We start from the raw sequence: 14418 nt of genomic DNA on the forward strand, positions 1-14418 counted from the left end.
GCCGAAAAACTACCGCTTGCTCAAGAGGAGGCGGTAGCAGCTAGCGCGGCTGGCAGTTTAGCATGCGCTATTGCATGCGTTAAACCACTAACGCAGCATCGTAAAAGGAGCCCTTTATATCATTGCACAAACCATCGTATCAATTATTATATAACATTTTAGTTTAATGTTATACTGCTGTTAATTTGCTTACTTCTGCAATAAATAAAGATAAAAAATAAAAATAAATAAAGCATGCACTTATCTAGAGCAGTGGTTCCCAACCCTGTCCTGGAGGACCACCAGGCCAATCGGGTTTTCAGGCTAGCCCTAATGAATATGCATGAGAGAGATTTGCATATAATGGAAGTGAGAGGCATGCAAATCTGCTTCATGCATATTCATTAGGGCTAGCCTGAAAACCCTATTGGCCTGGTGGTCCTCCAGGACAGGGTTGGGAACCACTGATCTAGAGGAAAGAAGGGACAGGGGAGATATGATACAGATGTTTACGTACTTGAAAGGTATTAATTTAGCAACAAATCTTTTCCAGAGAAGGGAAAATGGTAAACCAGAGGGCATGAATTGAGGTTGCGGGGTGGCAGACGTAGGAGTAATGTTAGGAAATTCTTTTTCATGGAGAGGGTGGTTGTGATACGTATGGGACATACCTGTAGTCTGAGAGTTTGTTTTTTTTGTAACAATGGCTGTTTAAGAAACCATCTGCCATGCAAAAAAGGATCCTAATACCAACTAACAACTTTCTTTTTTTAAAAGGGGAACTAGAGTTCAGAAAGATAACTTGCACCTGGCAAGACAGGATATGGATGATTCAATCGAGAGAAGGGGGGGGAAAGACAGGATGTGCATAAATGGTTAGTGAACTTGTCTGTGATATGTTCATGTTTGAACACATAGATAAACCGGATCCTGACCATAATACTTTGAGTATATGTTCATGTTTGAACACATAGACAAACCGGACCCTGACCATAACTTGTCTGTGATATGTTCATGTTACAAACCGGATCCTGACCATAATTTGGGCATAAAAGGACAGGCAGAACTCAGTGGAATCAGGACTTCTCCACTGCTGACGAGCCGTGTGATGCTGATATGAAATGAATGCGCTGCCTCTGATAGTCGCTGGTCCTCCGATATCAGGGTGATGATGCAATATATGGTAACAAATTATTGATTCCTTACTGCATGATTTCATTATTATAAAATTGTATGAATAAACCTATATTATGCTTTCAGTCATCTGTGTATGCTATTAATTTTCCCAGTCAGGGAGCTGGTGAGGGGAAGGGAAAGTGGGATATAGCATTACCCTTAGAAAAATAGCAATACATTAATTGGCGTAGTCGGCAGGATCTCCCTAAATAAGACCGAACAATGTTCCGGCGTAAGGAGAAATCTAAAAAAGAACCTGCAGGGATACCTGGCTGGACCGGGGACCCGTATGAAATAATAGCGGCAGAAATGGCCAATCATGGATTGGCGGAATCATGGGATAAGGAGTTAAGGGAATTTGAACCAAAGAATGTGGTACAAGTACTTGAAACAATCCCTGTAAAAACAGGTGAAGCAGTTACCCTGGCTCGAAGGAGTTGGGTGTTGGCCTCTGCATACCGTGGGGTGCACAAGCGGTTGCAGATGGCACTTAAAGAGAAAGGGAGAGTAGAACAGAGTAGGTTAGAATTAGAGGGACGGTGTCTGGTGCTGGAATGTAATAGTAAATTATTAAAGGATAAACTGGAACATTATCAGGATGTAGCAGAAAGAGCAGCTGTAAAAGTGGCACAAAATAAGTATAAAAAAAGGAAAGGGAGGATTAGAAGGGATTGGGATGATTGCCCCAGGGACCCCACTGTCCGGACCCTGAAATAGACCCACCATCTGTAATAAAAAGAATGCAGCCCATTACAAGAAGGAAAAGAGGGCTTCTGTACGCTAAGATCAGCGTAGTGAGAGATCAGAGTTTGCATAGCTAAGGGATTCTTGCTGTGTTGAGAACAATAGAGATAACTTTTTTTTTAGTGTTTAGACGACCATGTGGGTTTGCATCCCAGTAAGAATAAAGAGTGAATTTTTCAAACACAGGTATCGATTTATGCTGTTGTAAATATTAGCTAGCAGAGGGATTTCAAATGTAGTAACTTGCAATTACCTTGTTAGCAGCAGGAGGATTTTTAGATTTTTAGAATGAAAACTTTACGAGCACACATAGGGAAGAGTTTTTGCAGTGTAGATCTGTGCTGTTAAGAACAATTAAGGTATTTTAGTAGTTTAGGAGCTGTTTGTCTGAAAGTTCTGTACGAGAATGTAGCCTGAATTTTTCCCTTGTTTATTAGAATGTTGAAAGAAAGGTAATGCAAAGTATGTTAGAATAAGGAATGTGATTTGAGACAAATAATTTTGTCAAGCCAGATAGTTACGTGTTCTGGCAGTTGTAAGAGTGCCTGCTGGTTTATACAGCACATTTGTTTGAAGGTAAGGTATGTGAAAGCCGGATCTCAGGCATGTTACAGTAAAAGAATACTTTTCTGAAAAGAAGAAAGATTTATTCTAGCAATAGATGCCATGCTTAAAAGAAATATTGTGTTTGTGACGGTGTGCAAAAGAAAAAAAGTTTCTTTGCCTTTATCTCAGTGTTTCAAATTAGTTTTGAATATGAATTTTTGTGCCCCTGCATGGTTTATAAAGTATTTTTTGAAAGTATGCATTGCCCGAAATGTATGATTAGGGAGTAATTAAATTTAAATGCATTTTAAAATTAAATTGGGAAGTTTAAAATAAAAAGATTAAGAAAAATAGAGGTTAAGTACCTATATATATTTTTTTTTTTGAAAATCGAAATAAATGTGAAACAAAAGGCTTGTTAACCTTGTTACCGGAAAAGAATAAGTATAATAAACTTTTATGTAAGTGGATGGATTCGGAATTGAAATTTTGCTTACTTTTTACAAGTAAGCTCTTCAGGATAGGAACCTAATAAAGAATCTGCCTGTTTAAATTTTCCTGTGGCCATATTTGGTGCCACAGGACCCTGAAATAAGTCTATTTAATCTGTGTGTTTTGTGTTTCAGGAAAAAAAAAACCTTTTTTGAATCTTTTCAACAATTCAACACAGAGACGGTAACTCTGCGATACAAGAACTAGTCATGTTTAACAGAGGGGAAAACGTTTCATGTGTTTCTTTTCTTTGTTCTTTTTGTTAATGACCATATGCTTTCCTTCCAGGATTTACACTACCAGCAGTACCACATTCCACCACTAGAGCTGTGGAGAACACAGAGAAAATTCCGAAAGAACATTATGGGCAATTGGTAACCAGATCCAGTTATGCCTCAAAAGGAATAACTGTCTTGGGAGGGGTAATTGATGCTGACTATCAAGGGGAGGTTAGGATAATACTAATTAACTTAGGTGCGGAGGAGGTAATAATAGCACAGGGGGAAAGAATTGCACAACTGTTGCTAATTCCTATATATATAGCTCCGGTGAGAGAAACCACAGCCCCTACAGAATTGACGGTTAGGGGGGCAAAAGGGTTTGAATCCACAAATACTGTAAATGTTGGGGCCAAAATATGGATTAGCAACCGAAATGGTCCCCCTCTCCTGCTGAAGTGATAGCAGTGGGACAAGACCGTACGCTCTTGATAATGAGGCCCGGTGTAGAAAAATGGGAATATGTCCCACAGGAGAAATGTTACTTACGGGAGTAATACTGTGTTTAATTTTACAGGAAACCCTAATCGTCCTATGCGTATTCACAGTCCTTGGTATCGTATCTTTGGGTCACGTAGAAGGATGGACTCCGGCTAGGCGTCTGGTTTTGGATGACAATGCTCGATTTCAATGGGGATGGAGAAGTGCTACCAGCAGACGACAACAGGAAAAGTTTAGTTGTGAAAAAAGGACAGAGATGTACAATAGCTAACATCACAACTAATGTGGATATATGGAAAGGCCCTCACAATGACAGAAGAGGCAGCAACAACAGAAAAATGTCTTTCAAACACAACTTTTGACAGCAAATGAACAAGTGTGGAGGACCGTCTTTTCTGATATAATCCGTGCAGGCCATTGGCTACAAATACCTAGTTCGGGGATAAGGTGTGAGGAAACCCTATGTCAGGGATATTTTACCATTTACAATGTAACCAAACAGAGTATAATGTGTAAATACATAGTGATGCCTTTACTAATTGGGTCAGCTCCTAATCAACACTTTTGGACCCCCACCTTTTATGGACAGGTGATAGATATGCATAATCGTACTCATGATTTAACTTTTTGTGATAACACTTTAAGTGGAAAAGTTTGTAAATTACAATCTGCTGTATATGAACCATGTTTATTGCAAAATACTGTAAACAAATGTGAATGGACTATTATGCCAATAACCTATAGGTATATGGTCGAAATAGCACCACAAGTAGTATGTGTAGTAACTGATCAACCAGTGATACCAGGAATGGCAGTGCCTTTTTCGGGATGTATTCATAACATTTCAGTATTACACTGGGAAAATGACACATTCATATTAACATCCGATGTAGATAAGGATGTAGCTATCATTTGGAATAGCACTAAATGGGATGTTCCAAATTGGGATGTAAATTTGACCAGATTTAAGAACATATTAACTCAATCAACCAAAATACAGAGTGCCATCCAATACCTAAATCAAAGTATTATGGCTCATCAGCTTACTACCACTATTGCAGCAGACTCGATAGTGACAATAGGGTCAGGAATAGCTGATGCTACTTCACATCATTGGTGGGATATATTTTTAGGATACTCACCTTCAGCCAAAACGACTCTGGATTGGATCATCCATCCTCTGTTAATAGTTGTTATTCTGGTAATAATTTTATCTATCTGGAATTGTTATGTGGCATATGGCATTTGTTGTAAACAACAAAAAGTGATGATGGTTACATACAACACTCATTGTTAAGGACCGAATGTGATACGTATGGGACATACCTGTAGTCTGAGAGTTTGTTTTTTTTTGTAACAATGGCTGTTTAAGAAACCATCTGCCATGCAAAAAAGGATCCTAATACCAAATAACAACTTTCTTTTTTTAAAAGGGGAACTAGAGTTCAGAAAGATAACTTGCACCTGGCAAGACAGGATATGGATGATTCAATCGAGAGAAGGGGGGGGAAAGACAGGATGTGCATAAATGGTTAGTGAACTTGTCTGTGATATGTTCATGTTTGAACACATAGATAAACCGGATCCTGACCATAATACTTTGAGTATATGTTCATGTTTGAACACATAGACAAACCGGACCCTGACCATAACTTGTCTGTGATATGTTCATGTTACAAACCGGATCCTGACCATAATTTGGGCATAAAAGGACAGGCAGAACTCAGTGGAATCAGGACTTCTCCACTGCTGACGAGCCGTGTGATGCTGATATGAAATGAATGCGCTGCCTCTGATAGTCGCTGGTCCTCCGATATCAGGGTGATGATGCAATATATGGTAACAAATTATTGATTCCTTACTGCATGATTATTATAAAATTGTATGAATAAACCTATATTATGCTTTCAGTCATCTGTGTATGCTATTAATTTTCCCAGTCAGGGAGCTGGTGAGGGGAAGGGAAAGTGGGATATAGCATTACCCTTAGAAAAATAGCAATACAGTGGTCGATTCCTGGAATGTTCTCCCGAGAGAAGTGGTGCTTGCAGAGGAAAACAGTGGCAGAATTGAAAAAAGTATGGGATGGACACAGAGAATCTCTAATTAGAAAATGAATGGTATAAATTGAAAGACTAAGGCTGGTACACTGAGCAGACTTCTACAGTTTTGTCCCATATATAGCAATTTGGATTACAATGGGATGGGGAGGGCTTCGACGGAACATGAGGACAGTGCTGGGCAGACTTTTATGATCTGTATCTCACAGATGACAAGATGGTTTGGATAGGTTGGAATGAGCTTCGATGGGAACTCCAGTAGCTGGAACCTAAGGACAGTACTGGGTGGACGTCTATGGTCTATGTCCCACAAATATCAGAGAAAAAAAGACAGTTTAATCATGGATTGTTCAGGTCTTTATCTGCTATCATGTACTATGTATGTTACTACAGCATGTATTGTATATATATTTACACATTTTTCTGAGCAGGTGTAAATGTACATGTATTAACATTACCCATGATTTGTGCAGGCATTATTTTGTTGTTTTATAAAGACAAATAGATACCTGCATGTCTTTATAAAATAGGCCCAAATTAGGTGACCACTTGGCCTCCCTAGATATGTGGCTTGGTATAAAATTATCCTTATATAATGTGAATGAGAGGCGAGGGGATAAGAGAAAGGATTGGGAGAAGATGAAAGAGGAGAGTGAGAGAAGGAGTGGAAAAGGGATGTGTGTAGTGGGATCAAATGGACTACACAAACCCTCCAGAAGTGTGTGGTAGCCATATTTTCATCCCCCCCTCCCCCCCCCCAGTGGTCATCTGGTCAGTTTGGGTACCTTTCTGTCTCTTATTCATTAAAAAAAAAAAAAATCTCGCAGGTCTAAACTAAACTAAACTAAACCTTAAGTTTATATACCGCATCCTCTCCATGTAAGTAGAGCTCTGCATGGTTTACAAGAACTTAAATATAAGAAGAGACAGGAAAAGGTTTACATGAGCTTATAAATAGAGTGGAAGAGTAAAGGGGAAAATAGAATTAAATGTTAGAGAAGAGCCAAGTTTTCAGTTGCCTAAAATATCCAAATTGTGCCCTGAATATTTTGTAAAATGTTTGATTATTGCAGTAAAACATCCAGTGCTAAGCCTGCCAGAAACACGCCTCTATCACATCGCCTTAAGGTTTAGACGCACTGCAGATAAAACGACTAGAAAGACCTCTAGAAAGTCAGTTTTAAAAATACCCACTTGGACATTTTGACTAGTAAGAAGTCCAAGTTTATGCCGTCTTTTGGATGCCTATCTTTTTGAAAATGAGCCCGATAGTCACCCTTATTCTCCTCCCACCCCAGCTCCCAGCTCAGCAACCTTTCTCTGAAGGGGACCTTGCCACAGCCCAATTTTCATGGTGGTTTTAAATGTACCATGTGGTCCTTCCAATGAAAGATTGGGGACCCCTGTTATAAACGAACAACCCAACATGTGTTTCAGCTATTTCCATTTAGCCTGTATCAAGGTTGATCCTGTAGTCTTCAAGGACAAGAACTTAATACTGCTGGATAGCCATTTAACAATAAATTGATGTAGTTTTGCTACTTGTTTTGTTCTTTCTCCTTTGCTGTTAACAACATAAGAATAGCCTTACTGGATCAGACTAATGGTCCATCAAACCCAGTAGCCTGTTTTCATGGTGGCTAATCCAGGTCCCTAGTACCTGGCCAAATCCCAAGGAGTAGCAACATTCCATGCTACTGATTCAGGGCAAGCAGTGGCTTCCCCCATGTCTTTCCCAATAACAGACTATGGTCTTTTCCTCCAGGAACTTGTCCAAACCTTTCTTAAAACCAGCTACACTATCTGCTCTTACCACAACCTCTGGCGTTCCAGAGCTTCACTATTCTCTGAGTGAAAATTTTTTTTCCTCCTATTGGTTTTAAAAGTATTTCCCTATAACTTCAGCGAGTTTTCCTCTGTATTCCTGTTTGTACCTCATTCTTTCTTGGTTTCTGATTCATGCTCATTTACCCTCTTGTCCTATGCTTGTAGTCTGATTTCATATCTTGGTCTGTCTATTCTTCATACACTGCTTTTCCCAAAACTGACCCCTATATATCTGATTCAGGTGAGCATAACAGCAGTGCATTTTTTCTAGCAAAAAAAAAAAAAAGTACCAGCCCTCAAATGCCAGGGCAACCTTCAGGAGTTGGGTAATAACTGTGGAACCTGCCCCACAATAGCCAGGCCCCCTGCTACCAGCCACAGAATCCACGAAAAGGCAGCACTGATGCGCAGAGCCTGAGCTCCTTCATTAATACCTGGGGACTATGGATCAATTATAGCAGACAATAGAAAAGGTGCCAGTACTCTGTACCCCCGAGTACCCCCTGAAAAAAAGCTGTGCATCGCAGTAACAGGGGAAGGAAAAAAATCAAGTTGACATTTTGAAGATTCAACACTACATCCTTCTACTCCAAACATAATTAGTACTCTTTTTAAAGCTGGCTGTTTTTGCCTTCACTGCAAATTTAAAATTAACATTTGAACACTTGCAGATAAGAAGCAGGCATGCAGCCTTTAAAGAAGGCTTCATGTGGAGCAGATAAGAGAGCAAAAAAGAACCAGACAGCCAGCAGCTTTGGCTGAGACAGTGAGAATGCACTTTGCATGTAAGTAACATAGAAAGTGACTACTGAGTTCAAGCCCAGACTGGAAAGTACTGAGCAAGAATATTGCAGCACCGAATACACATGAATGAGAATATGCAGGGGTAAAACTGTGGAATGGTCTTGTCGGTCAAATTCGGAAATGTGGGGATAGGAGTTCATTTAGGAAATTGCTGAAAATGCAATTATTTAGTGATGCATTTCTTTGAGCATTTGGCCTATTGCAAAGATTGGATCTTTCTGCTTTTGTCCTTATCTGTTCTGACCTGTTTCAAAATTTTACGCAGGTTATTTTATTGTAAATCATTTTGGAATAAAACAGTATAGAATTTTTTTAAATAAAATAAATAAATGTGAGTAGCAGGTTCCACTGTTGCCAGTGTTTTAGTATTGCAGTTTAGTAAGAGTACATAGTCTCCCTATCCAGCCATCCTGCTTCAAAAAAGTCATAATGAAATAGCTGCAGGCAATAAGATAGTGCTTTAAAGCAGTGCTTCTCAATCTAGTTCCCAGGGCACACCCACCTAGTTGGGTTTTCAGAATGCCCACAATTAGAATTACCACATGGCTCCAGAAACAGGAGGTTGGATGGAGACATCCAGGTTTTACTTCTAATGGAAGTAAAACCCGGATGTCTCTATCCATCCTCCTTTTTCTAGATTCATATTATAATAATAATAATAATAACTTTATTCTTGTATACCGCATTACCATGGAAGTTCTATGCGGTTAACAGATGAAGAGACTGTACATTTACAGCGAAGCTACAATTTCGTTAATGTTACATTTACATAATAGACTATACATTTTCAGTCATGTTACATTTACATTTTAGACGTTAACTTTACGGTGAAGTTATTTTTTACAGCTAGGTTATATATACGGAGTAGTTACATTCGCTATAAGTTACATACAGCGGTGTTACAAATGGCAGTGTTACATACGGAGGTAAGGAGTCTGGGGTGAGTCGAGGTCAAAGGAGGAGGAAGGTGGAGGGAGGGTAGATCAGAGGAATTTGTCAAAAAGGTAGGTTTTGATTAATTTCCTTAATGTTTGATAGGGGGGGGGGGGAATTGGAGATGAGAGTAGAGAGGCATTTGTTCCATTTGCCTGCTTGGAATGCTAGGGATCGGTCGAGGAATTTTTTGTAAAGGCAGCCCTTCAGGGAGGGAAAGGAAACAGGAAGGTATTTCGAGTACGAGAGGGGCCAGCAATTTCGAGGTGCTCAGATAGGTAAATTGGTGAAGAGCCTGCTAAGGTTTTGAAGCAGAGGCAGGCGAATTTAAAGATGATTCTTGCCTCCACCGGTAGCCAGTGGAGTTTAGTGTAGTAGGGGCTAACGTGGTCATATTTTATGAGGCCTAAAATGAGGCGGACAGCAGCATTTTGTACTATTCTTAAATGTTTGATGGTGTTTTTATAGGCTCCCAGGTATATGATATTACAGTAGTCCAGTATGCTTAAGATACTGGTAACCCTGTCCACAATGAATATGTATGAGAGAGATCTGTACACGAAGGAGGCAGTGTATACAAATCTCTCTCATGATTATTCATTGTGTATATGTTTCTGTTTGTTAAAACACTTTATATGCCAAGTAGCTAAAAATAAAAGATTAAAGCAGTGTATAATATAACCAATAATAATAAAATCAGAAATTGAAAAAAATTCCATACAAATAGGAAAGATCACACACTTTTCTGCCCCATTATCTGTTGGCATTTTCTTAGTTCTTGTATAAATCAAGTATACTGTATGTTCTTATTCTTAGATATGTAAATAAAGTGTGCTCTGTGGACTTAAATCCCTAGAAAGCCTTGTTTCTCCCAGAGAGCCTGGCTGCAATCACAGAGCTTTTATGCACAAGGCATACCCCAGTCCAATATACTACACTTCTTAATTTAAAACCTATTTTCAGCTAAACTTACTGTAGGATCCTGAGAAGTCAATATTCCAAAAGGTTTATTATGGTCTTAATTTTCAGAGCTTGGCTCCTAAACCTGCCTGTCTTAGGGGTGGGCCGGGTTACATTTGGCATAGTCAAAGGCAGGATTTTTGGCCTTTCTGAGTTCAAAGATTCTGAAAAATCTCATTATTGTGAGATAGGACCTGTGAGCAAATTTTTTTACTGTTCTTGTCAGATTTAGGCATGGATCTGCTTTTATTACTGCATAATTTATTGATTAACTGTAAACCACATTGAACTTTTACTTGCTAATGTGGGGTATAAGTGTCAATAAATGTAAATGTAAAGATGGATGTTTGGGGGGGGGTAGTGTAGTGGATGCTCTTAGGAAGGTCTCCAGGACTGTGATTAATCACAATTAAAAGTTTGCAATCAACTGATTATTTGCAATGAAGCATTTTGATTCAACAACAGCTACAATTACCGTATATACTCAAATATAAACCAATCGAAATATAAACCAAGGTAACCTCCCCCCCCAAAAAAAAGGGGGGGATAGAAAGGTTGACTTGAATATAAACCAAGATTAGAAACTTGGGTTATCACTGTAAGCCAATTTACAAAGACTAGACATTTTTGCCATAAGTTTTAATACATTATTTAACTTTACAATGTCTCATTTTAACCTCTTTGCTTCCCTGATATAAACCTGAAAAATATTAAAAAGTTTTTGTATGTAACACTACACAAAAGACTGAGACATAGAAATGTCTCACAAATTTGCTTGAATTCTTTGAAGGATTGAATAAACATGTGGATAAAGTGTTGATATAGCGTATCTAGATTTTCAGAAAGCTTTCAATAAAGTTCCTCAAGAGAGGCTCCTGAGAAAATTAAAGTGTCATGGGATAGATGAAAAAGTTCAGTTGTGGATTAGGAATTGGTTATTGGATAAAAACCAGAGGGTAGTGTTAAATGATCATTTTTCTCAATGGAGGAGAGCAAACAGTGGAGTGCTGCAGGACTGGTGCTATTTAACTTATTTATAAATGATCTGGAAATTGGAACGACAAGTGAGGTGATTAAATATGCAGATGACATTAAACTGTTCAAAGTTGTTAAAATGCATGCGGATTGTGAAAAATTGCAGGCGGACTTTAGGAAATTGGAAGACTGGGCGTCCAAATGGCAGATAAAATTTAATGTGGACAAATGCAAAGTGATGCACATTGGGAAGAATAACCTGGATCACAGTTACTGGATGCTAAGGTCCCACCTTAGAGATTAGCGCCCAAGGAAACGATCTGGGTGTTATTGTAGACAATACGATGAAATCTTCCACCCAATGTGTGGCGGTGGTCAAGAAAGCAAACAGGATATTAGGAATTATTAAAAAAGGGATGGTTAACAAGACTAAGAATGTTATAATGCTCCTGTATCGCTCCATGGTGCGACTTCATCTGGAGTATTGCATTCAATTCTGGTCTTCTTATCTCAAGAAAGATATAGGGCTCCTTTTATGAAGCCGCGTTAGCGGGTTTATCGCACGCAACTTTTTAGCATGTGCTAATCCCCGCGCTAGCCAAAAAACTACCACCTGCTCAGGAGGATGTGGTAATGGCTAGTGCGGCCAGCAAAGTCAAAATCATAAAGATAAAATCAAGCAATATGGCACTTAATGTATAGCAAAGCTGAAACATAAATTTAAAATATCTTAAATAATAAAATGCTAGCCGCGCATGCGAACTCGCGCCGTGTGTTCCCTAATCCCTTTTCCGTCGGGATGTGCAACGAGAGTGCGCATGCGCGCTTAATATGTCACCAGGATAGACTCCACAAGCTGGGACCGCAGCCAGCTGATCGCCTCCAGAAGCCCGCTCCGCTCCTCCAACAGCGGAAGGCCCCGAGCCCGAGTCGGCGAATGAGCTGGTCCTTTGCCGGCTGCTGCCGCTCATGCTGAGGAGTGCGGTGTACAGGCGCTGAATGGCGGCAGCTCCAGGGCTTCTCCTCCCGCACAGGCCTCTCCCCTCTCTGCCAAAGACGCTCCAAGCACAGCGCGGTGCTGTGTGCGAAACCAAGTCCCACGCTCGACACCGACCAAACTCCCACCTGACCAGTCGCGCGAGGCTGCAGCGATCTTCCTCCCATGAGGCTGTCAGCTGCGGCGGCTCTTGGCTGCAGGCCATGGCGTCTGTCGGCTACGGAAGCTGCAAGATAAACCCTCCAGCACTCCTCATAATACTGCAGGGAGGAGAGAGGCCTTCCGATCAATTCATTCTGAACACTTAGGGGAGAAGTTGAAAGAGGAAGATGTGTCAGGCAGTAAGCGGAGGAAACGGTCGAAGAGTAACTGCCTAGCATCAGGTGACTCTGTAGGGGGCTGGCAAAAGAAACGCAGGAGGTGGAGGAAAGAACTTACAACCCAGGCTTCTCCCTTAGAAACAGCCAGGCACAACCTGGCAGTAGTGCTCCAGGACCTTGCAGGCCAAGAACCCGAAGAGGAAAAAGTGGAGATAGCAGTGGGAAATGCTGGTTGGATTACATTAGTTACTGTATCTCGGGGGGGGGGATCAGGGGGACAGGAAAGAGGTGCTGATGGACAGGGGAAGAGATTGGGGGGGAAGAAAAATGAAGGGAGACGGAAAGGAGAGAAGGAGCAGAGACGCTGGTGAGGAGGAGAGGAGTAGGCCGACTGACCGCAGGACGTGCCTCTTGCCACAACAGGCACGTCCTTAAGCAGTCAGCTGGCGTCTCTCCTCCTCACCAGCATCTCACGGCACACCTGGAATCTGCTAGGTTACACAGTTTTCAACACACTGGGTTAATGTAAAGGCCCACTTTTGTGGGCCGAAATCGAGACCGAGGCCAGCCCACTCTGCCCCCCAACCCCTACCCATTTCCTTCTTCCTATGACTATAAAGGGGACAGGAAAGAGGTGCTACTGGACAGAGGGGAGATAAAAAAGGGAGAAGGGCTGCTGCTGAATAAGGGGAGCAGTGAAGGGGTGTTGGTGGACACAGGGAAGGTAAAAGGAAGGTAGAATGGGTGGACAGCCGAGGAAAAAAGACAGAAAGAAAGACAGAAATACAGAAAGCGGCTAAGGAGAGAAAGAAATAAACACAGACACACACACATATATTCTAGCACCCGTTAATGTAAAGGGCTATAAGACTAGTTACAGAATATAATAATACAATAAATATAAGAATAACCACAATACTAGCAGATAACTACTAAAATGACATGCATTATGCTTGTGTACCATGTTACACCCTAGAGGTAAAACAGCATTTAAGAGAAAACACAAATCAAAGACATGAAGCTGGAGCAATAGAACATAGCATAAAATTCAACAATGCCATTACTGTATAGACAGCAGAGATAGCATGTGGGCACATGCACAAAAATGTTTTCCTAGACTATCAATATCCTTTCTTCCTGTAGCCGTGGAGGGGCATAATCAAAAAATACTTCTAAGTCCGTTTTGGGCCTAAGTCGCTAGTCGCCCAAAGTCAAACATGTCAGAAGTATTTGTTTAGCACGTTTGCTTTTTCGTCATCACTCTCCACATATCGGTTCATAGTATCTTTTAGCTTTGCAATTCCATTTTTCATCTTCCTCCTTTCACTTATATATCTGAAAAAAATTTTGCACCCCTTTTTTACATTTTTAGCCATTTGCTCTTCCGCCTGCGCATTTGCCAGATGTATCTCTTTCTTGGCTTCTTTCAGTTTCACCCGGTAGTCCTTTCTGTACTCCTCTTCTTGGTTTTTTTTTAATATTTCAGGAACGACAACTCTTTTGCCTTTATTTTCTCTGCCACTAGTTTGGAGAACCATATCAGTTTCCTTTTTTTCTTGTTTTTATTTGTTTTCTTCACATAAAGGTCCGTAGCTATTTTTATTGCTCCTTTCAGCTTAGACCAGGGGTGTCAAAGACCCTCCTCGTGGGCCGCAATCCAGTCAGGTTTTCGGGATTTCCCCAATGAATATTCATGAGATCTATTTGCAAGCACTGCTTTCATTGTATGCCAATAGATCTCATGCATATTCATTGGGGAAATCCTGAAAACCCGACTGGATTGGGGCACTCGAGGAGGGACTTTGATACCCCTAGCTTAGACCATTGTTTTTCCATTTCTCTTATGTCCTCCCATCCTAACAGCTCTTTCCTCAGGTAAACCCCAG

At 40.5% G+C, this 14418-nt stretch overlaps 1 protein-coding gene across 2 annotated transcripts; it reads left to right on the forward strand.

The window, feature by feature from the left end:
• Nucleotides 1-840: 840 nt before the first annotated feature.
• On the forward strand, nt 841-5066 carry LOC117353798. Of its 2 annotated transcripts, XM_033930157.1 has the most exons (4): nt 841-1162; nt 3226-3311; nt 3733-3868; nt 3978-5066. In XM_033930157.1, exons 3-4 carry the CDS (start codon nt 3846-3848, stop codon nt 4951-4953), a joined length of 999 nt encoding a protein of 332 aa, XP_033786048.1. In that variant the 5' UTR covers nt 841-1162; nt 3226-3311; nt 3733-3845; the 3' UTR covers nt 4954-5066. The 2 variants fall into 2 exon arrangements, with proteins under 2 accessions (XP_033786048.1, XP_033786050.1); XM_033930159.1 differs by lacking the exon at nt 3226-3311.
• The last annotated feature ends 9352 nt before the right edge of the window (nt 5067-14418 follow it).

This window comes from Geotrypetes seraphini, chromosome 2 (assembly GCF_902459505.1).
Source record: "Geotrypetes seraphini chromosome 2, aGeoSer1.1, whole genome shotgun sequence".
In the NCBI taxonomy this organism is placed as follows: domain Eukaryota; kingdom Metazoa; phylum Chordata; class Amphibia; order Gymnophiona; family Dermophiidae; genus Geotrypetes; species Geotrypetes seraphini.